Genomic DNA, 24687 nt, shown 5'->3' on the forward strand with positions numbered 1-24687 from the left:
ATTGCAAGTGCCACTCTTATCTTCCACCCTAGATGGGCAAGGCATTACTTCTAATTACAGTATGTTACATACAAAACTCTTTCAATAGAACATGCATGATCTATGAGCCCTTTCCTCCTGATAATGTCAGTGTTTGCCCCAGTCTCCTTGGGAAGATTAAGTATTGGTCTTGTTAGATAATCTATTAACGCAGAGTGCATTTATCCCAGGTTCTAGTTTTGGAATCTATACAGTATGTGGATTTTACTTGGAAGTAGAAAAAGCAGAGCAGGTTTTGAACAACACTAATTGAATGCTGTCCTCTTGCTCAAGGAAAAGGAGCATGCCAGTCTGTGGCAGGCTGCCTGCACTCTTTGATCCACGACTGCAGTATAAAGCTTGATCTTGAATCGCTGCCCAAGTCCCCATTCTATCATCATCCCCCTGCAACACTACCTGCCTGCTTTCCGATTCTGTTGCTGCTGCTCTGCACTGCAGTGGGACTAGAATGAGAAGTATCTCAATGCACTTCATACCATTTAAGTTCCTTCCCCTCTGCTGAAACTTACTGACTATCACTCACAGCTTATTGTAGGTTTCCCAGTAGTGATCCTCTGCGGCTATCAGCCTCGGTTTTATGGGCCTAATCCAACAAGTACAGCTTCTCAAGAGGCATCTCAGAGCTAATGGTAATTATGTGCTTAACGAGAAGATTTTCCTGTGGCGACTAAGACGCCGTTTGCAAGGGTGTCCTGGGATACAATCAAGGCACTACAAGTGTAAATTATTTACAGGACAATGAAACAAGTCTGGTTCAAGACATAGGCTGACTAACTTTTAAATGAGACTGGGGAGGAATCTGGAGCTGCACAGTTCTCAGATCCCAAGCTTGGAAGGCATTGCATCTGAAGCCTGTGTGATGCTGATATAATTCTGCAAGTGGCCACAGTCCTTAATCTCTCATGTTCTGTCTGCAAGCACCTTTCTTCCAGGAGAATCAATCCAATCAGAGCAGGGGCCTCTTAAATTGTAGATTCACTCCCAACCCATCATTACATTTATGGTTTATGTGTTTCACCCCCTAAAATTCCAATCCTTACAATCGACATTAAGTTTTTAAAATCTTTTTTATCTGCTACAAATTTAATTGCTATTGTAAACCAACTCAGCCCACCCTCCAGCACAGATGAGACGACTTCATGGCAGATGCATCTTCCAAGATGTGTAATTTCTGTCATTTATTGTGCTATATAATTCTTATTCACACAGTGTTTATAGGTACATCTCTCACCCATGACACTGAAAGCACACAGACACCTGACAAGCTACAGCACTTCCTTTTGTTCACCACGTTGAGGCTAAGTCTGTACAAACTTATCCTCCTCTGTCAGACTTCAGCCTGTCACTAACTGGAAACTCGTTATTGTCTTAGTATCGTGCTATAGCTGAATTTAATATCTGCAAGGTTTGTCCGGTCCTGTGATAGAAGCAGCACCTGACCATGTATTTTATTATTACTTGCCTCTCAAGTGTGCATCTTACACTTTCAAATAAAGGAGAACAGACTTCATTGATCTCATTATTATATCAATTGTAACATGTTACTAGTTTTTAATCAGCTGTCAACCGATTCTGACAAAACAGTACTGCAGCTTCTCTCAGACTTGTTTGATTACCTGTACATTTTCTGGAAACGCATTGTAGAAATGGCCAAAGAAAATGGCCATAAGGACATTAAGAAAGCAATTCACTGAAGTATTAAATACAGATATTGGAAGGAACCGGGAAAGAGGTGGATCTCATTGCTTCGTGAAGAGCTGCATGAGGAGATGCACCTTGAATAAAACAGCAATCAGCCCTCTGATCCTTAGTTATTATCTGCTACAAGCTGTGCAAGAACCAGCAGGGGAGGTCTGCCTTTAATCTCAGTCAATGAATTCATCAGGGACATCCATCATTGTCTGGCTTCTCTGTGTAAAATAAAACAAGCAGATTATAAATCTTTTTCTAGTTGGTATTAAATATTAAATTGCAGACGCCAGCACTCTGGACAGCTGCTTCTCCGCAGCCACTTGCTTTGGTGATGTATCAGCTCATAGCCTTGATGGAGTGCTCTCTGCCGAGTGATTAAGGCTCCAGTTGGACAGCAGTTTGATCCAGTTCGGGTAATACGAGCTGCAGGCTATTGTTTTAGCTGTACTAATGAAATGGGAAAGCTCATTTATATATTGATATTTCAGCAAAATAGATAAGATTCCTAGTGCGGAGCAGCCTGCTCCATATTGAGTGTCATGAGCTGCAGACTCATCCAAATCTTTTATCATCAGGGCCTGGTTATTTTAAGTGTCTTACTTTCTTTGGTTTTCCTTACACAGATTTGTAAATCTGCAACTGTTAATGTTGCTGTTTTACAGCTTCATCACTAGGAATTGAAAAAGAGCCTAGAGCTTGTAACCTCCCCAGATCAACGTGTTGGGTTTAAGAGAGACTTACCCTGCATTTTACTCAGAAAAAGGCATCAAACTTGAAATATACAGCCCCTGGCTCTGGGTTATATTGTATCCTGTACAAGTGTGTGAGGTGCAGAAAACTTAAAATAGCTCAGGAGTCTGATTTCCATCTTCTAAATGACTCACCAAGAAAGGAATCAAAGATTAGGCTGAGGTCTGGTGGAACTGTAAGAAATAAAAATCTGTCCCAAGCGGCTCGCAGATTAGCCGAGACGTTTTTAGCAAGAGTAAATAATTGTTTCTCTGCTGCATTTCTCTCCTTTTCTATGAAAAGCAGTTTAGCACTGTCCAGACACTGCCATGTGTTATCGATTGATTTTCCCAGAGCACAGAACAAAAAGCTTCTTCACTGTGATCACATACTCGTGATTGAGATCTTTAAAGGTCTAAGGTCAACCCTCTCTGCAAAATGCTTAAATGTTCATTCTTCCATGTCAGAACTCAGGTGTGCTTTTATAATCTTGACTGTCATGTTTTCAGTATGGTCCGTGTATCTGCCTGGTTTGAACACTTCACTACAACAGTCCACACTGGCTCTGCTCTGCATTGCCCATGGGTGAGTTTTATGCATAATTTATAGAATTACATTTTTATTGAGACAGTGCAGACCATTGCAGAAATGAAGCAATATGTTGGATGTTGGAACGGATGTATTTAACTAGGATTGACTGTGCGATGCTTTACACATTCTGCATAGGATAGCTTTCCAGGGGCTTAAAAAAACATTTTAAAAACTAAAACATGATTCTCATAACACATTGTCTCTTGAGACCTTTCCCCCTGCTGCGCTCTTAATTACATAATTAAACAGGTTTTTTTTTTAATAAATGCCTTTTTAAATTTTTTTTTCAGCACTGTAAAAGTAATCTTTTACTAAAATCATGTAGGTACACTAAAACCTATAGTTGTGTATAATTTGCGGATGATTTCAAAAAGATGTCTGATTAAAAACAAATAATTCTGCCCTCACAAAGCCAAACTCCTCAAGACTGATGCCCTGTATTCTTTTATTGATCGTTTTGACCAGCTCTGGCCTGTGAGAGAGTTACGTTTTCTGCCATTTTACTTCAGCCGCGATTCTTTCGGGAGGTTGTTTTTTAATTTTGATCAGAATCCAAAGGCATCACCTTGAGACCTGACCTCGAAAAGCCAGCTCCTGGAAGCACGGGTCGAGTGTTGTTGATTTAAATAACTCATCTAAATGAAAAATATTTTAAAAATAAAAAAATAACTTGATCTAATTAAAACATCGCCAGCCGCTGCATGACAGCTCTGGTGGAGACAGAGATGGCTGGGGAAAGGCTGTGCAATGTGAGGTGCTCGCCACATGTAGCCCTCTGACTTTCTCCTCCATGTGTCAGCGGGCTTGCGTGACTGGTGCTCTATATGCAGCCTTGCCAGAGTTCTGCCTCGTCACCCTGATTCCTCAGTAACAACCTCTCAGGTACACTGAGGAGAGCGAACAGGAAGGGAATGTCGGCAGACAGCATTTTCTTGCAGAAGGGTACTGTACTTGAGTGTGTGAACATATTTTAGGAAAGTGCTTCCCTGTGTGGTTGAGCTGCCCACACCAAGCAACTATTTGTGTATTTATAGAAGCTGTCCCTATTTAAATATTTACCAGTCTGAAGCGAGCCTGTTAAAAATTTGAAGATGCAAGATGTTTCTTTTTGTCTGCTTTTTATGCCTCTGTTGCTAACTGAACAAAATCACTTGGGGAAAAAGTCTGCAAGAACTCCAGGCCTGAGCAGTTAACGCGCAGGAAAAAAACAACATATAGACAGGCAGTCTGGCACGAAAGCAGTCAGAAGCAGACACGCATCCTTCAGATGAGAGATTAAATAATGTCCTGGTATTAAATGATGGTCATTCAAATTTCTATGGCACTGATCGCCAGAGCAGAGGTGTTAACCCTAGTGTCCTGGTACAATTTCGCTTTCGGTTCGCATAATCTGTGCTCCCTAAATTGTTATTTAAATTGTCCCTACTTCAATCAATGAAGTTAATTTCTCTCTCCTCTACTAGAAATGCCATTTAGCTGCTGTTACATACCGCCCAGGAGGGGCTGCACTTCCATGCTGGATGATGTAGGTCTCCACCTATATGTGAAGCCCTTTGGGATCCATTGGGATGAAAAGTCCCATTCAAATGCAAACAATTCATTTATTCCAGAATCAGATCAGTAAAAATCATGCCAACTGCACTGTGCAGTAAAGGGTTACCGCAGCCAAGATACAATTAAGTATAAATAAATTACTCTAGTAAATTCTTGGAAAACATAAGACATTGTTGCTGACAGTTGTTAATTAGTTTGGTGCGCCAAGATGCCCCTCATACCAGCTTTGGGAGGGAGGGTGAGGACCACACAGTCTTTCACCTGGAAGTGTGTCCCTGTCTGCACAGTGGGCGTTAGCCTCACCTCTATGAGTTATTGTTACCGCAAGCTCACCGGCACAAAGCAGGTTCTGGGAACTGCTCACTAGGGACACCCAGGCCAACAGCAGCCCAGCCAGCCGGAGTGACACTCAGCCGGCTGGAGGGTATTGCGGGAGGAAGCCTGCTCCCAGATGAATAATGACACAGACCAGGCTGCAGTCAGCCGTGGCAGGAATATAATACTTAACCTGCTCTTCACACAAGAGCTTGAGCTGTCTGAAGTTCTCAGAAACCCGCAAAAAGAGACATTATGTCCTAAATTTGCACGGCAACTTCTAAATCGAAGCAGACCTGTGTACGGTACCCCTGTAGCTGCCCAGGAATGCAGATACAGAGGCTGTGCTGATGTGAGGCTGTTTAAACAACAGCGCAGGCTGGGGAGTGTCTTAATTACTGCGGCGGGAATAAATCGCAGAGAGTGGTTTGTGGGGGGTGGGGGTTGACAGCCGCTCTCACACAGGGCTGAGTCATCCTGTCAGGCAACTCATGAGTCTCTCTCTCTCTGCCCCCACCTCCCCCTTCTGCTTCTTTTTCTGCCTTTCCCTAACCCCTGGCTACTTCTCTTTCCCCTCTCCCTTTCTCCTTCCCCAGCTGTGAATTCTGTGTTCCAGGTTTTGTTCCCTTCATTTCTGTCCTTCCACCTCCTCCCCCTCTGTCTCCTTCTGCTGGCAGGCCGGTACCCTGTCAGAGCAGGAAGAGCCGTGCTGCACACTGCCCTGCAGAGACAGGCAAGCAGACAATGTCGGCTAAGAGAAACAGGCTTTAATACAGCGACCGACACAGTGCTGTGCAGGGACAGGCTCACAACCACACACGCTTACAGACTTTACACTGTTACAAATAAAATTATGTTTGTGGTGCTTATTGCTTAAAGTACTAAAAAGTATTATTTTTATGAAAGCTACAGTACCATTATTTTTATTGATATAAATCGCTCAAAAGGACGTTATACCTTTGAAGCAACACAGAGCTTTTTATAACATATAACAAATCTTTTTGCCTCAGTGGGGAACTCACTGTAGAAATGTAAAAGTACAAATTCCTGGAGGAGACAACTGAAGAAAGCAAAGGAGCAGTGTCTGTGTCTGTGGCTCCAGCACTCTTCAAAAAAACATGTTGGACTTTCTTGAGAAGCAGAAGATGTTAAACCAATTTGTCGTTCAGGCTTGAAAGGCTGTCCAGACTGGAGCCCAGAGGAAGCCTGAAACTTCCCCCAGGCTGGTGTTCTGATGATCACTGAGGAAATTGATCGTCGAGCAGTTCTGTTAAGTTTATGCTCGTCAGCAGACCTTAATGCGCGTTCATGCTCAACGCAGATCGATGGCAGCAGAATGGATCAGGAGGTCTGGGAACCACAAGGCTCTCAGCATGTTTACTGTGCCACGTGTGTCCCAGAGAAAGTTGACTAAGGGATAAAAGCACATTGCACTGATGGAGCAATTGATGATACTTAAGTCCACTAAAGTGTTACAGTATACTGTATACATTTTAATAACATGTATCTATTGCTGTTCTAAGCCTTTGCTGTCTTAAAAAATATGCCTGCCCCAGTAATGTCAACTTATCCAGGCGTCTCCAAGTCCTGGACAGCCCCAGTCCAACAGGTTTTTTAGGCAGCAAAGGCTTAGAACAGCTTCACTATGATCAAATAAGCAAGTTGTCTGTTCAGTGGAGTCTTATTAGAGATCAGAGTATCTCTAAGCCCTCAAGGACCAGTGTGGCCTTCATTGAAACATTACTTGCTTAATTGGTTAGTTGCATAAACAAGTGTCTTTAATCGTTAAAGAACAAGTGCTTCAGGGTCACCTATACAGTGAGAATAACTGGATTGGTGATCTCCAGGCCAGGTTGGAGACCCCTATCCTAATCTGAGAGAGCACCCCATCCCCCCACTCCATTATAATATTTTTGTGGAACTGACTCAGGTTCTTAGTTGATCTTTCGTTCTTAGTTTAACCAACGAGGAGTCTGTTGAATGAATGTACTGCAATAGGGTGAATTGGATAGACTGTAGTTTCAAAAGCCTTGCCCTTATCCCAGCCTCGGACCTGCCTAGTATGAACCACACAACTGCTTCATCATGTCCGCCCATCCATCAATCCTCCCATCCATCCATTTTCTATCCTAGCAAGCAATGGGCGCAAGGCAGGATACACCCTGGATGGGACACCAGTCCATCACAGGGCACACAGATACAAACAAACACACTAGGGACAGTTTTCCCAGGAGCCAATTAACCTACCAGCTTGTGGGTGGGAGGAAACCTCTTTCCCAATTTCCCTAAACACACTCTCCAGCCTGGACTCTAGAGATTGAACGGATTCTGTTGGCACGTCTGCAAGATTCCTGTGTGTCCTTGACCTGGATAAGCATAAGCTGTGCCTTTGGACTGACACACTATCACCCTCTGCAATCGGTCACCAAGTTTCCCAGAGTTTCATCCAGCTGGGCTGTGAGTGGCTTTAATGTATTTGATTACTAAACGAGAGTCAAGAAAGTTTTCCTTTCCAAGCCTATACTTATTTATTTATTAAAACAGGAGTAGTCAACTCCAGGACATTCCAATCCATTCCACTACACATTTCTATCCAACAAGCTGTTGAATTATATAATGTATAATAAGGTATTGTGCTAATTAAACAATGCTTTGGTGTTAAAGAGTTTGTATTACTGGGATGCTGCTCTGGAATGGATTGGCAGGACTAGTATTTCACAACCTAGATTTACAGCAGGGATGTTAGACTCAGTTTCTGGAGGGTCTAACATCTTCTGGTTTTTGTTCCAACCTGCGTTGTCAATTAAATCGTTATTATAATACAATTACAATTGTAACTGTTTGCTGAGCTGGACATTTATAGAATGTATTTAATGTATTTTCCGGTTGACTAATTGAAGCTTCCATTTAATTAAAGGAACGGTTACCTCTAAATGCCTCAGAGCCTGGTTAGGAATATTATGCAGTTAATTGAAAAAGTACACCAGTGTGTAACTGAGAGCTTGTGTGATCGACACCCCTGATTTAAAACATCCTATAAATGAGGAGTGTCAAACTCAACTGCTTATTTAGTCTAAATCGGTGGGGGAGGGGGGCTGCCCAACTGTGATCTAGCAGGTTTTACCCTTAGATCAACAATTTCTTCTTGGGACACTTTTATTTCAACCAGGTGAGTGGGTGATTTGTACAGATGTGTAGTTTACACATTTGAAATGAATATACATTACATTATAGCCAGCAGCCATATCACCCTGCAACTCACAACTGGCAACCCACTGAAGCTAAGCAGGTGTGAGCCTGGTCAGTACCTGGATGTGAGACCTCCTGGGAAAAACTAAGGTTGCTGCTGGAAGAGGTGTTAGTGGGGCCAGCAGGAGTCGCTCACCCTGCGGTCCATGTGGGTCCTAATGCCCCAGTATAGTGACGGGGACATTCTACTGTAAACAGGCGCCGTCCTTCGGATGAGATGTAAAACTGAGGTCCTGACTCTCTGTGGTCATTAAAAATCCCAGGGTGTTTCTCGAAAAGAGTAGGGGTGTAACCCCGGCATCCTGGCCAAATTTCCCATTGGCCCTTACCAATCATGGCCTCCTAATAATCCCCATCTCTGAACTGGCTTCATCACTCTGCTCTCCTCCCCACTGAGAGCTGGTGTGTGGTGAGCGGACTGGAGCATCATCCAGGTGGGGCTGCACATTGGTGGTGGTGGAGGGGATCCCCATTACCTGTAAAGCGCTTTGAGTGGAGTGTCCAGAAAAGCGCTATATAAGTGTAAGCAATTATTATTATTATTATTATTATTATTATACCACCACCAGCGTGGAACCAATCAGGCCAATCTAAACTTAATTCAATCGCTACATTTACTGAATTGGTCGAAACTCCCACGTGGTCTGCACGCCTTTACAAATTGGTGATTTAAGGGTGGTTTGTCTTCCAGCTGGGCTCTCAGTTTCATAACTTTACTTCTCATTATTCTAATAATAGGATTCATTAGACATTAAACATTTTCATCTCCTGAACATGTTGGTGGTGGTCTTTTAACGTTTGTCTCCAGTTTTTCAGTAAACTTACACAGGTTCCACTCAAGCAGCTTGTTAGCTCAATTAAGAGTTCAATTAAGCAATGAGCCTGGCATGAATGAAGGCCATTAGGAATGTGGAGGCTCCCTGACCTGTATGACCAGATTGTGCTTTTCCACGACCAGGACCAGAGCTGGCCACCACAGGCTTAATTACTGTATTTCTAATTAACTGGACAAATTCGTTATTCCCCCCCAGGCTCATAACAGTTAGTTTTGTGGATAATCTATCTGAAGTCAAAAACATCCTTTAAGCTTTCAGCTGAGAAAAAAATGTAACAATAAGTCTAAATAAGAAACTAATTAGACACAGTGGCCCTCCAGAAATTTTGTTTCATACCACTTTTTTAAACTCAGGCCCGCTGACATCTGCTCTCCTGTCAGGGCCTGAGAAGCCGGGCAAGTGGTTAAAACTCTTACAAGCAGAGTCAGCCCTTGAGGATAGCTGTTTCTAAGGGACAGGGAAAATGTGCCTTTGTACACTGCAGATGAGAGGAATAATCAATCCTGTTTATAGAGCTGAGAGTCTGAACTCAGCCTGAAGCTTGATTTAACCTGGACAGCTGACACCTCTGTAAGGTACATGAAGGAATAAGACTTATGGCGTCAGCCTGCCTTAGTTCTGGATGAGAGAAAAACTTCAATCCAACTGCTTATCACAAATACAAAAGGTGCCACTGCTTGGGCCTGCGGCTCTATTGTCTATATAGTGGAAATTACATTTGGAGCATCTGGGGTCTTAGACAGTACAGCTACTGCGGATAAATGCCGAGAAGCCCAAGCATCAGATTAAAAGGCCTTAATGGAAACCCATCTAAACACAAATCAATAAAGCCGTTAAGGTAAAAACAAAACCTAGACTGAGGCCTCTTGATGTGGACAGGACAGTTCAGGAAAGAAGACCGACTTCTTTTTCCTATTCTAATCTTATTCGATTACTTATTAGAATCTTATTAGCAAAAAATAGTTAAGAGCTTGTGTACTGGGAAATTTTTATTCAGATTTTGAGTGGGTTAATTCTAGTTACGTTCAGTGTTTTTAAAAGGAGAAAGTTCAGCTTTGCCTTGGAAGTTGCCATCCTGCATAAAAACAGTGGGCCTTTTTATCAGTCCTCTCTCCTGACCTTAGTCCTGTTTTCCTCCCTCTCTCTTTCCAGCAGCTCTCTCCAGCCCTGAGACACCGCCCAGGTTTCTGTCTGCAATTCAAGCTCCTGCTATGCTTCTGCTCCTATTGCTCTCTCCCCCCACTCCTGTGTTTCCCCCTCTGCCTGCGTCTCCCTCTGTCTCTGAGGTACGAGGAGGAGGAGAGAGAGCTGTGTGGGGTGTGATGAGGAGATGTGTGCTCATCAGTGACGTGTGTCAGCTCACTGCAGCAACCCGCACAGCTCACACACTCACCGACACAGTTACACACACACTGCTCCCAGCCCACACAGCTCACACACTCACTGACAGAGTTACACACACTGCACCCAGCCCACACAGTTCACACACTCTCTGACACAGTTACACACACACTGCACCCAGCCCACATAGCTCACACACTCACGGACACAGTTACTGTACACACACACTGCTCACACACTCACCGACACAGTTACACACACTGCACTGTGCCCACACAGCTCACACACTCTCTGACACAGTTACACACACACTACTAACACACTCACCAACACAGTTACACACACGCTGACACAGTTACACACACACTGCATCCTGCTCACACAGCTCACAAATGAGCAGGACAAGTGGAAAGATAGAAGATATAGGAAGTAATGTTCCAGCAATAGAAAAATAAATAATTCATTTCTCCGGGTGGCTTTCTCTGCCAGAACGGTCACACTAAAACCCCAAAACAGGTCCTCAAGCATACTTGGTATATACTGTAAAAACTTAAGAACTTTACAACAGAGAGGAGGCCATTCAGCACAACCTATCAATTACACCACCATGCATACATTTTTATAACCTAAGTCAGACATTTACAAGAACAAGAAGATACAAACTGCCACAGATAAGATAAGAGAAATATCTATGGATACAGTATATAAAATAACCACCGTTAATCTACTGAAGGCCTGTGATTCCCCATTAACAGCTTAATTGTCCATGACCAATGTTGAATAAGCTGCTGTTAGATAGTGTTTCTTACTTCTAAAAAAATGACCAGATCTTTTCTGGAAATACTGTATTTGACCAAAAACAGGTTTTGGGTTACTAAGCAATGCAATTACAGTATTACATTGTATAGCAGAGAAATACAAATTGGCTGTGCACAATATTAGAGCACCAGTGGGAGAGGGTGTGCACTCATTGGTCAGGCAGTTTCTGGCTTTCATATATTAACAATTCCTGCGGCATACCACGTGCCTGCAGCCCTGCTGTGATGTCACTGAGCGCCCTATCTCTGCTCCAATTGGCTCTCATTCACCTGTTAGGCGCTGTTGAGCTGGGAGAGAATCAAACAATGGCTGACTCTGACAAGTGTTAGGTTTCGGAGAAACACGTCTCCTCACTCTTCCCGTGTAGGGGTATGGGGTTAGTAACGAAACACTTGGCAACGTCCAAATCAAAGTGGAGGGGTATAATAAAATTGGCTAGAAAATAAAAATCATGTAATGTCATGATTGATATTCAACAACACTATCCATGCTATCCATTGTAGCCTATTGCGTTGCTGAGGATCAAACTTGGTATTTTACTGGTGATGCCATCATACATATACCAACACAAATAACTGACAGCCCGTGTTTATACACACACACAGTGTATATAACTGTGTAGCAGTCTGACCCTTTGCAGGATTTACAAGCTGCAGGCAGTTATAGCTCTATGTGCCTGGCCTGCCTATGCTAACTCATGCAAAATAAAGTAATAAACTTCAAGTGGCCAGCGCCTGGAGTCTCGCCAATACACCATTTATCTGGAATTTCAGCACATTTCTGCATTGATTACGTGTGTGTTTAAAACTAAAACCATATATCGACTGATGCTCTTTAATGAATGAATTAATCACCCACATCACCATTCAATTTTCACACTTTCAGTTAGTTCCTTCACTCTGGACAACACAGTCTAGCCTAAGTGCTTTGTACTGCTGTACAAACGTTGCCATTATATTTAAGATGCTATTCTTCCCCAAATTTGCATCAAAGCCAGACATGCAGCTCTCCTAACAAAACTGCTAGAAGAGCAGAGACCACGGACTGCAGTCGTTAACGACTAATTAATCATATGGCCAGCAGGGGGCACAGTACGGAGACACATCGTCAGTTAAAACAATAAATGAAAAATTAATCTGCGGTATTGAGAATGTCCATGACATTCCACTGCTCAGCAGATCAGGGTCAAAAAGAACGTCATTTCTTTCTTGACAAGATTTAAGGCTGCAGCATGGAGGTCTTGGCTCTGTAAAAGCTGTGCAAGAGATCCTGTACTCCTGCCAGCTGCTTCCACTCTGAATAACTTTTCCAGACAATCTTTATAAAGCAGAATTGATCTCCGGCGTGCTGCAGTGGTCAGCAACTGGTCGGCTGGTGGCAGTCCAACTCTCATTGCAGCATGTAGGAGCTGTTTCGGGTTTTATGAAGGTTTACTAGCTAATACCAGGTAATTTGCCATTGTTACATGAAAGAATTCTGAGAAAAAACCTGCATAAACAAACCTGTATACAAACAATGTAGACAAGAGCCTAAAGCATATTAGTGATTAAACACATCCAGCATTTGTCCATCCATTTTCTAACCATTTCATCCAATTCAGGGTTGTGGTGGACCCGAAGCCTATTCTGGCAAGCAACGGGCACAAAGCAGGATACACACTGGATGGGACACCAGTCTGTCACAGGGCACACACAGACACAAATGCCAGAGCCTGTTTTCCCACCAGCCAATTAGTTGGCTGTTTTTGGACTGTGAGACGAAACTGGAGCACCTGAAGGAAACTCACACAAACACAGAGATAACATACAAACTCCAGACAGATAGCACCCCAGGTCTAGAATTGAACCCAGGGCCCCAATGCTGCAAGGCAGCAATATTTTCCACTGTGCAACCTTTCCTATGTTCATTTTATGTCTTCATGTAAACTGTTATATAGTTTATATATAAATTTATATATATATAAATGGAGGTGGGAAGAGTCTGGGATACGCCTCACATTTAAAAGTCATTTTAATAAAAATAATAATTAGTCACTTAGGAAATGTTTTTATCTAGAGCCACAAAGAGCAGCTACCAGAGTGAACTATGTATTAAAAGGTTCTGTTGCTGAGTGGTTTAAGATTTCAGTTTTCCATCTTCTCTGAAGGACAGAGCACAAAGTTCACTAACGTTCCTAGGGTTACACACAGCCACACACAGTCGTGGGCCAAAATGTGAGCCAGGAATTTCCAGATAATAGGGCCGTTTTCTCTAATCACCAGTGGGGAAAATGTCAACTTTTGCTCCTGACTAATTACCTGCAGGTGTTTTATCTAAAAACTGCAAGTGGATTGAGTTACCAAGCTCATTGTACTTGGCGAATCACTTTCTTTTGTAATTACAGTTTGGGCCATCTGTTACAATGCTCTGCCACCTAGTGGTAACATCTGGTCACAAACACTTGAAAGAGTTGTTCCCCCTCTCTGCTGTTCTTTTTAAATGCTCCTTTTCTGTGTTCCTCTGAGATTCAGGGTTCACTTTCCCTTTACACTGTAAGTAGGGTGGCACTTAACAGTTGAAGGGGCAGAGCGTCTGGAAAACTGGAAAAGTCAGACTTGCCGAGGTTAATATTCGAGCTTCCAGTTACAGTGATTTCTCTTTTTAGTTTCTTGAACACTCATTCGAAGTGGTACTGAAGATACTCCAGTGAGTTGAGGCCATGTAAGTACTGTGTTTCAACACGTGCCTCGGGAGCTGAACCATTTTAATTGTGACAACATTTTCTTTCTGCTAACTTCAAAAACAGTGGTTGTGGTTCTTTTTTAAAGGTTGTCATTCAGAATTTGATGGGCAAGCTTAAACAGAAAAACTCACTGCTGAGACTAGACCACAGCAGTCTGATTCTGACAGAAAGAAGGACACATACTGTATTCTTCATCACAGAAACTGAAAGTGTTTTATTGTTTTATAGTGAGTATAAAATTCCTGTAGGGGATTTTTTTTTTAGAACTCTCGGTGACATTCCTGCCCCTTAAGGCTTTGTTGCAGAGACAGGGCCCAAGGGTGTTGAGCTATTCATCCTCAGGCAAGATGGCATTGATCTTCCTCCTGAGAGAGGCAAACTCAAGGTCACCAACCGCCTGTGTGCAGCTGGAGATAATGGGAAACAGGACCCTCATTTCTGGACACCGATACCGGGATTGTTTTACAGTAAATAAGCAGAAAACTGTGGGCTGTAAGAAACAAGAGGATCTGAGATGGAACAGAGCAAATTGAGCTATCCCTTGGGGCAAAGGGAGATTGGGGGTGGGCAGTTTTAGGGGAGGGGGGTCAATAGACTCCTCTCAATACAGATGGAAATAGCTGTGCTGTCCTACAGCACCCCCCCCCCCCCCCACCATATCACCTCACACACACCCTAATTGGCCTCCTTGTCCACAACACGAGTCAATAAAAACCTGACACTGTGTCTTGACCCACTCCCCCCCTCTCAGAAGAGACACCTGTGCTATCTATAGTACGGCACGAAAGAATTACATCTTGCTGCAGCACAGTCAGCACTAATCTCTGTGTCGCCATTCCATAGACAGAAGTGAAAGACAGTTAATTCAGTAAGAATAGACTGCAGTAGATTATAGACATCAAACTGGAAATGTGCGGTCACTCAGGCAAAATGTAATAATCTTTTTTCAAAGGAAAAATCCCCTTATTGTGTACAGGGGGTTAGTTTATAGGACCTACTGGATTAAAATGTACAGTTTTCTTTTGTTACTCCAGTACCTCAGTTTCCTAGTTTTTTTCCAAAACTATTTCTTGCAAAGAATAATTCCATGCTGAAAAACAGAAAGAAGAAACGCAATGTGATACACCTGAAGAAGGCTCAACGGGCAAGAAGTTTCATTTCTTCTTTCTGTTTTTCTACATGGAATTAACCTGGACTTGTTGCCTTGTGGCCAGCACAGGCTGACACAGCTCTCCACACTTGTCCACTTTCAGAACACAGCACAACAGTTTGCCCTTCGTTCGTCTGGTCTTTCATAAACAAGGCGAGAACTCATCAAAAACAGACTGATGACCGTATGTTGGAAATAATACTTTTCTTATATAAGACATCCCGGAAGGAATAGTCAGCATGCACAAGGACAAACCTAATGCTAGCAGTTTCATCCAGTATTTTAACTCTGTAGGTTTGGGATGACTGTAAGAGACCTTCATCTTAGTGGTGGTCAAAGTTTAATGGTCCTCATTCTCTTTTTAATCTTCATAATTTGATCAGGACAGGATGTTGTATGATTTAGCTGCTGCTCTCATCTCTCATCCAGTGTGCTGGGATGGACGTCACACAGGTCCAGCCACTGCTCTGCCACCCTCCTCCGGGGCAGCAGGGCATTGTGGGACATGGGATGCTCAGTGCTGCCCTCTCTTGCCACTTCCCAGAAGAACTTGTCTTTGAAAAGAAACAGGGTGTGGTGGGTATAGGAGTAGTAGGCAGCATCCAGGTTCCCTGCAATAATAATAATAATAGTCATAATCGTCTTTTACACTTATATAGCTCTTTTCTGGACACTCAACCCAGTCCGCTCACCACACACCAGCTATCAGTGGGGAGGAGAGCAGAGTGATGAAGCCAGTTCAGAGATGGGGATTGTTAGGAGGCCATGATTGGTAAAGGCCAGGTGGAAATTTGCTCAGGACACCAGGGTTACACCCCTGCTCTTTTTGAGAAATATCCTGGGATTTTCAATGACCACAGAGAGTCGGGACCTTGGTTTTACATCTCATCCGAGAGATGGTCCGTTTTTACTGTGTAGTGTCCCTGTCATAAGGGCATTAGGACTCACACAGACTGTGGGGTGAGCACCCCCTGCTGGTCCCACTAAAGAGTTGAGAACACATATCCCCACAAGATTGGACTGTACACATCACAATAAGCAAAGAATGACTTGTCTTTGATCGTTTGTGCTGTTTTTTTGCCAACCAGGCTCCAAATAGTCAGGGACGCCTGGCTATTTGCAGGTTCATGTTTAACGTAAATGATGTGAGTTCTTATCCGAAGTGAAAAAGAAAGAGGAATTTTCATACCACATGTTGCAAAAAAATGATTCCACATTGGGCAGCGGGCAAGAGCCAGCAGGCTATTGTCCCAAAGCCCTCCAGCTAGAAAACTCTGAAACAGCTTGAAGCGCTGGGCAGTGGGAATCTGAATTGTATGTCATAGGTGTCATGGCAATCAGTTGCATGAATAAATTCTAATAACAGTGGTGGAGAGACAGGTTACCTGTGGGGTGATCCTCCTGGATGGATGCAGGAAACACTTCCTCCAGTCTCTTCGGAAAGCCAGGCAGAGTCTGGTTACTGGACACACCAAACGCCAGCACCTGAAACAGATCAGAAACAGAGTGAGAGGAGAGAGGGTAAAGCATTCCATCATCTGGTGTGGAGTAGAGTTAGGGACCTCGGCCTTATTCTGTTTGTGTGAAGGCCAGGCCATTCAAGGTTAAGGACAGGGTTAGAGCAAATTAAAGCTTTATAACAGCAGCTAATTTCAAACACAGTACCTGATGATTTACTTTCCTCTACATAGAAGACAGTAGATAGTAGACTGTGTTAAACAAGAACATCAAGTTTGAGGTTTGTGCTTAGCTTGAAAGTTTGAGCTGTATTCAATTCTCCATACTGTATACTGTAAAGCAGTTACAATTACTATGATTACATTACTTTCAAAGTGTACAGGGCAGCTTTAACAATACTGGCTGCAGCTCCTTTATAGAGCGTCACACTGTCAAGATATTTGCCAAAACAAACTAGCAACAAACAAGAACATTTCATAGGCTAAAAAGCTTAGTAATTTGGTAATTTATTTTGATCTGGTTACCTCTGTCCACTCATATTCAAAAATTTGATTAGCAATAGAGAGATACAAATGGAAGTTGAGCACAGAAAATTAAAAACGCATTTCTTTACACGAAGGATTTTGCAAATTATGCTATACATTAATATGCGGGTATAGTATCATTGACTAATGTCATTACCACTGTACTATGTAGTTTATATGTGGCAGTTACCATTTCAATGATTAACTATCTTTGAGTTTTACAAATATTTGACTAACTCTGAGTTTGTAAAAAACTAATTTCTCTTAGGGTACCCATATATATTTTAAAATTTCATAAAAGGTTATCTTACTGTATTCTAACAAGACAACATGCTTGGTTTAGCAAATTCGCATTCATTACTCTCTGTCCAGGTGGTGACTTTAAGCACCTGTTGTTTTTAGAAATGTGCCAGATGTGTGGAAAAAAATAAAACATCTATCTGCTTTGCATCAGCAAGGCCATTTTGCTTGAGAAAAGATAATTGCTGCTTTGTTCTATGATGGTATGGAACAGAGTGGGAGAAGGGTAGCTGACTGATTTTGCCTATCTGTAGATATTTAGTGTTCAGTAGTATTTGTTTCAAACGACAATTTGATGTCTGAAGGTAGGGTTTTCTGCCCGCAGTTTAAAAACATATCAGTAGGTTAATGGAATCAACCCAGGTGTGAGAGTGTGCGTGTTTGTGTGTGTTTCTCTGCCCTGTGATGGACTAACATCCTGTCCAGGGCGTATCCTGCCTTTTGCCTGTGGCTTGCCGGGACAGGCTCTGGCTCTCCTGTGACCCAGAATGGGAAGAAAAGGTTATAAAAATGGATGGATGGGTAGCGTTTTCTGTGAGAGGTGGTATTTCTTCATCAGTGCTGCTTCGAGAGGAAATTAGTCAAACCTGCTTCACCTGGCCAGAGAGAGGAAAGGAGCCCCTGAGACATATCCCATGTTGTACACTGTATCAGTTGGTCAGTTGGTCATAATTAGCAGCAGATCCACACCAAAATGTTTCATATGGCAAGTCTGACTTTCTGAATAACTCGCCAAGCCAGCCACCTTATAGCCTCACTCTCTGCCTCGACAACCCCACCTCTATCAGTTGAATCCACTGTACAGTATGTTTTGCGAATGGTTAAATTTCAGTGTGAGTATACTTCCAACATACTGAAATATATAAGCTTCGGAGTCAACATATAGTACTTGTGATGACTAATTTTGGATGTATTTAACAAGCTTCAAATTCAGGCGTCCATCAGTCTAAAGGTTTTATATGGTAGGCTTGCTGTCTTTTGAACTGAGCAATAACTTTTAAATCATTACTAGTGCTTAAAAAGTCAGAGAGTGCAAAGCAATTATAATGGTTGGTACGTGATTAGAAATCTGCTTCTTTATTGGAGCTGACTATGAAAAAGGTTTAATTAACCAAATTACTATTTCAAGCAAGGGTTCATATCTGTCTAGACACCTTTAAATACATTGCATTTTGAAAAAACTGCTTCCAAAAAGTTCGACAAGAAAAAAAGATACCTTATGATTCACAATAGTTTTAGCAGGAAAATCAAAAACGTATTAAAGAGAGGAGAATTTAAGCAACTGTTTATTGGACTCAATTTCAGTTCACTGCTCTTCCTTAATTGAACTAATAAAGCACTTAATTAGACATCTTTCATCACTTGCAATTTGATTAATCCAACATTTAGAATTGTTTCAGTTCCATCTCTGTGGGAGATTTCATATTACCCACGTGAGTGCTGAAAGTGACTTGAAATCTGCACCATTTTAGGAGAAAAAAGTATTTTCTTCAATTAACGGTTCAATTAAGAAAAGAAGGACTCAGCGCTAATCGAATCCAGCAGAAAGGCCTCCTGCGGCTTACACTTAGTATAATAAAAAGATCTGTGGAAATGTTATAGGGACTCTCCAACTAGCCTCGGCGGGGGCTCTGACAGCCTCTTCTCCTGTAATTGTAGCATTCGTCAGTGACAAACTGAATTCCCTCTGTTTTCACAGAGTCCTGGCAGCTCTGCTTGACTGGGCGGTGAGCAGGGAAGACTCTATCAGGAGCACTGAAGCGTGACGCGGGACACAGAGGGCAAGATAACACAACAGCAGCTGTTTGTTATCGGAAAAGCTTCAGCTTGTTAGGGAATTCCTTCACTGATCCTGCATCGCCCACTCAGATCATGGTGATTTTTCGAAGGTTCCTGTATCTATTCCTGTCCATGCAGAAATAAAAAGGTGGAACTAGGAGGAGAGTACCTGATCACATAAGGTGCATTATAAGGCTCTGTATGTTTAGGATATAAGTATTTATATACACAGAGAGGCATCAACAACACAGCAAATGAGTATTGGAACGTATCCCTCTCAGAATATATGCAGTATAAAGAATGCACATAGTATATGGATATACTATATATAAACACATTGCATGTACAAATATATATTTTTCACACAGCATACTGAGAGGCAGTAAAGATGCAACGATACTCTTTTTTGGTGTTCTTAATTGAACTCTGTATATGTGAAAAAAGTACAAACTCCCATTGCCCAGCAGTAACATCCATTTCAGCTTCACAGCAGACACCCTGGCCCTTGTGTACTAGAGCTGACGATCGCTGGATCCTACTGACCTCCTGGCCCTTGAAGAAGTAGATGCGGCCTTCCCGCCTCAGGAACACAGCAGCGTCGATGGGGCCGGAGACGCCAGGGAAACCCTCCGAGATCCGACGGGGGTACCGCTGCCCCTCGGGATCTTGGGTAAAAACCCGGTCTGTCGAACTGTCGTATCGCCAGAACTGAGTACCTGCCAGCAGAGAGAAATCCCAGTGGATCTGTTATATTTAAACCCAAACTACGGAACGTGCCCAGAATGGGCTGTAATTATCACAAGGAACCATGCAAATACAGTAACACCCCTAGGAATATCTCAGCTTCCGCGTTCTGTAACCCAGGGACTCTCAATCTTTATCCTGCATGCTTGCACGCCTGGTGGTTTTCATTCCAGCTCAGCTTAGTGACTTAATTGAACTAAACAGCTGGTTTAATGGAACATTTGAAAGTCATTTTTCTACTCAAAAGTTTGGGATTTTCTATTGCGTATGAAATTCACTAGTTAAAAAGCTAGAAACAGTCAAATGGTTCAAATTAATCCTGTTATCAGATTAATCAAGGGGTCAGTTGTCTAACTGGAACAGGACCTCCAGGACCAGGACTGAAGGATCTCGTTGTAAATGACAACTGTGCTTTTTGCTTAGGGATAGGATGTAGGCTTAGGTTTAGGATTTTTATTGCTTTTAACAGTACACCTACAGTGGTGTGGTGGAGCAGTGGTTAGCATTGCAGCCTCACCCTGATGGGGCCCTGGGTTCAATTCTGGAGCTGGGGTGGCATCTGTGTGGAGTTTACATGTTCTCCCCATGTTAGAATGTTAGTTCCTCCGGTTGCTCCTGTTTCCTCCCACAGCCCAGAAACGTACTGGTAGGCTGATTGCTTTCCTTGAAAATTGGCCCTGGTGTGAGTGTGTGTGTCTCTGTGTGCCCTGTGATGGACTGGCGTCCTGTCCAGGTTGTACCCTGCCTTGTGACCAGTGCTTGCCAGATTTGGCTCCAGCTCCCCCCTGTGAACCCTGTTCCGAATAAGCTGATAAGAAAATGGATAGACCAATGAATAGTACACAACCTTAAATGACTTGAAAGCAAGAGAAGAACTAATCCACAGCATTCTACAAAGCAGTGAGAAGCATTAAAAGATCACAGGATCATTAGCTATCCAGAAAACAGAAGGGATGTGTGGGTATACTTCAGGAGCAGCAGTTTGCCCCTGTCTCCTGACCTGGCTCCTGGACAGCTAAGAGCTCAGCTCTCAGTGACACAACCTAGGCAGTTACCAGCTTGATTAATAAAGATCCTGATTCATCAGTGAATCACTGCAGAGGCTGATAAAGCCTGAATGATATTAATACTACGTCTGGTTTACCGTTTTGAATTAGACGTGTAAGTGGCTCAAGATACCTTTAAAAAAGAATCTGGCGTCGATTTTGGGTGTCCAGACATGTACAAAGGCGTCAACTCCACCCTCCGGCAAGCCCCGCCAGCCCGCAGTCAACCTGCGCGGGTCGCCAAGTCGAGGACGGCTGTGGCGGTTCTCGTACAGCCAGTACTGCCCACCCCGGAAGAAGAAGGTGTTGAACCGCAATACTGGCTCCCCCTTCTGGCTGCTCTGTCTCCTCACCCAATCGAACACGGTGTCAAATGGGTCCTCACACTGTCCTGAGAGTGGGAGAGGGAGAGAAATACTGAAAACTGAAAACTATTCCCCAGAGTACACTTACATCATGAATAAACAAGGAATATGACCAAAAATAAGGAAGCTGGAACAAAAGGACTGAGTATTTTGACTAAAAGACCTAAAAAGTAAACATCTGCAATCTAGAGCTCACCATATAGCTCCTGAATGGCTCTCCTATCATGCCAGCTCAGCTCCACAGTGCCCCCAGTGGTGGGGTAGAAGGGATGCATCACAGAGCCAGGGTAAAGCAGATGGGGCAGGCCAAGCACATGTCCTATCTCATGAACAGCCACCTGTAGCACATATTGACACATTGGAAAATTCAGAGGGAAACTGACTGGACCTATCAATGCTCTGTGATTGGGATGTTACCTGCAGAAGGCCGACCCCCTGGTCTGATGGGGAGGTGTTGTAAGGCTCATCATCATCCAAGTGGATTTCACCAGGCAGCAGGGTGTGTGCCAACTCCCCTCCTAGCCCGTCAAATGCCCATGGGCATCCCAAGTGACGTCCTAGACAACACACACATGCTTAACACCATTCACACAAAGTGAAAACAGTGATATTTTGAAAAGAGCAAAAGAGCTCATCATTGATGCATGCAGAAGAACATTTGACCACAATTCAATAGCAGTTGGATCTTGTAAGCAACAGCCTCTAAATGTAAATCAACAGCAGAGGTCAAGTTGATCAAACATTTTCCCTTATTTTGAGACAATATGCACAGTTAAAGCAATACCTGATCTGCTTGCAGTCTCATCCATTCGTACTCAACCAGTGCTCTTTCTAATGCATGAAAAGGACCAAAGTATTGTGTAACCGGACTCTGATTTGTATGACAATTGTCTGACAATACCTGCACTACAGAATGAAAATTTGAAATACAGAAGAGCTAAAGGATTTAGCTTTTGTTGACAGCTACTAAATTTCATCTGACATGGGCACAAGCTATGGATTCGATAGATCTGGCACAAAATTCACAAGCTGGCCTGCAGGGTTTCTGATAATGGAAGAATAGCTCTTACGTGTGCCAAAGCCCACCCAGATATCGATCTCTGCCATGGGACAGGTAAGGTCCTCCTGGAAAGAGAGAGGTGCCACCTCACTCCAGCGCCGGAATGCCAGTCGAAGCTCTCGCCTCTGCTCCTCTTTGGTCAGGTGATCGCTGTGCCCTTGGGCCATCAAGCGCCACTTCAGCCTTTGTTGGGCAAAGCCCAGCCCCGGCATGGGACCCAGGGAGCCCTCACTACCCCGCGACCGTCTGGATCGGCGGAGCACAGACCTTGTTGTCCTCTTCCCAGCTTCTCTCGCCTGGATCCGAGGATCTCTCAGTGCATCAGAGGAATCAAGGATAGCAGAAGCTGTGCGTGAGCCTTGGAGCCATGGGGCTCTGTTGGTGGGAGAGGGTGCTGGAATTGAAAGTCGCCCATCCCTTGAGAAAACCCCTTTCTCTCCAGTGTGTGGGGCGGCTGCTGCCTGCGAATGAGCCAAGATGAAATCTTCTTGACCAAGAGCCTTCCTTGGTCTCAGCTGTAACAATGACTTGGCTCCGTGGATAAGTGCGTGTCTCAATCCCAGAGGCTGTGAGAAGTCTGTTGCAGGGTCTGATAGCGCTCCCTTGTGGTTCAACCAAGGAACAGCCAAAAGGTTCTTTGGAGGCTTTGGCCTGGAAAACAATTCCGTCACTCTGTAGCTGAGAAGGTGTTTCTGAAATTAAAAAGTGATTGAATAAAGATAGTTTGAAATATAGTTTTCCATGGCAAATATTCGTAAACTACAGTATTTTCAACAGTGCTATATAGAAACAGTTAAAACAGTTCTAATGGATCTCAGAGTGTGAATCCTGTTTTTAATCATTTCTAATTAGCTTCCATTGGACATCTCATTAAAACTTATGCATTCTTTTTGAAGGACAAGCTGATTCTGAAATCAGAGTGTTGTAAAATCCTGCTGAAATGCTAAAAATTACAACTTCTGCACCATCTTTTATTGATTTGAAAACGCTACTGTAAACTTACAGTACTATCAGTACAGTGAATGTTTCATGAACAGGACATATAGTGTCCTGATATTCTGTCTGTGTATTTTACTGCCTATTGTACCTGAAAAATACCACTTTGGGAAAAAAAGACCAACAAAAATACAGCAACATGCTACAATTTGCCAGTGGGTGAAATGAGTTCTCCTCTGCTTGCAAAACTTGAAATTCTTTGGGATAAAAATTGCTTCACACGTGCAATGGTTACTTATATACAAAACTCATTGCCCACGCTCTTTAAATACTGCCAGCTTTTTCAAAACACGCTTTAAAGCGTCTCTTTTTACTAAAGTTTTTAAATGTGTAACTTGGTCTTACTTTCTGTGTCACTATGGCAATTTGCTACACTTTGTTTCTTTCAATGTCTTATTGATGGTTAATTATTGCATGGTCTGTTGCATATTGAGCTTCATGGAAAGTGCTCATAAATAAAACTGTATGATAATCATTGTTTTTTAATACATAGTACTATTCATCCATCATTCATAACCAGTCCTGGCGGAGTACACCCTGGACAGGAACTGCAAGACAAGCACACAGATACAGCCGGCCTTTGAAAGCTGAAAAATGTATAGTAACCAGAGAAAACTCAAAGAGAACATGTAATCTCCACACAGAAGGTACCATAGCCCAGAAACAAACTACTGTACATTATAACCGTGTCTGATGACTTAGCAAGCTTTTGAAATGACACAGCAAATTCTGTAAATAAGCAGGTGTCTTAGTTTAAAATGACAATGCAGCTGTGTGCAACTAAAAGTGGTCTTACCATAGCTCTCTGAGTGCCAGAGTGAGGAGTAGTAGTCCTGTACTGCTCTGTGACACAGCGCCCCCTACTGGGGTTGTGGCAGGTAACGGCCAGGATGACCAATGCTGTGGGAATAGCTGGATGCATTTCTCAACCACCGAAGCTCCACACTCACACTCGAACCACAGATATGCCCCACACAGCAGGCGAGGCTGAGTTTTATGTCCTGGCATCCTGGCACTGCCAACCCCTGCACACCTGTGCCTGCTGCCATGCCACGGGCAAAACAGCTGCTGCCCGCACAGGCCCAGTGGAGGGCACGAGAAACAGATCCTCCAAAAAGCCATACCAGTGTAATTCTCCACCCCAGCAGCCAAGGTTCATTTTATTAAAGCTTGTTTTATTGCTTGGTTGGGATGGTGAGGGGAATGGGCTTAAGCGTGTCTAATGGGCAATCATCTCCAGCAGCATCTAACAGTGTCTTCTGTCTCAGGCAATCTAGTGAAATCTGTGAGCACAGTGCTTGCTAAGCAGAGCTTGACACATAACTGCTGCATTTTCACATTTGCTGATTTATTGATCTGGGGAATGCTCCAACACCTG

At 43.2% G+C, this 24687-nt stretch overlaps 1 protein-coding gene across 1 annotated transcript; it reads right to left on the reverse strand.

Moving 5' to 3' along the window:
- Nucleotides 1-15451: 15451 nt before the first annotated feature.
- On the reverse strand, nucleotides 15452-22525 carry LOC148839320 (matrix metallopeptidase-21-like). Its single transcript, XM_088935646.1, has 7 exons — nucleotides 22324-22525; nucleotides 21671-21810; nucleotides 21450-21591; nucleotides 21022-21279; nucleotides 19642-19814; nucleotides 16423-16522; nucleotides 15452-15648 (listed from the first exon to the last, which is right to left on the reverse strand). The coding sequence occupies exons 1-7, from the start codon at nucleotides 22523-22525 to the stop codon at nucleotides 15452-15454; spliced, it is 1212 nt and encodes a 403-aa protein (XP_088791772.1).
- Nucleotides 22526-24687: the final 2162 nt, after the last annotated feature.

The sequence above is a fragment of the Atractosteus spatula genome, chromosome 2 (genome assembly GCF_055471065.1).
Source record: "Atractosteus spatula isolate fAtrSpa1 chromosome 2, fAtrSpa1.hap1, whole genome shotgun sequence".
NCBI classification, from domain to species: Eukaryota; Metazoa; Chordata; class Actinopteri; order Semionotiformes; family Lepisosteidae; genus Atractosteus; species Atractosteus spatula.

Excerpts from the sequence above, each read along its gene's own strand:
- LOC148839320 (XM_088935646.1), bottom strand. The coding sequence starts at position 22,525 with ATGCCGGGGCTGGGCTTTGCCCAACAAAGGCTGAAGTGGCGCTTGATG. Across the intron at positions 19,815-21,021 it reads CGCCAGATTCTTTTTTAAAG|GTACTCAGTTCTGGCGATAC; the intron begins GTATCTTGAGCC and ends CTCTGCTGGCAG. Across the intron at positions 15,649-16,422 it reads CCAGGAGGATCACCCCACAG|GGAACCTGGATGCTGCCTAC; the intron begins GTAACCTGTCTC and ends TTATTATTGCAG.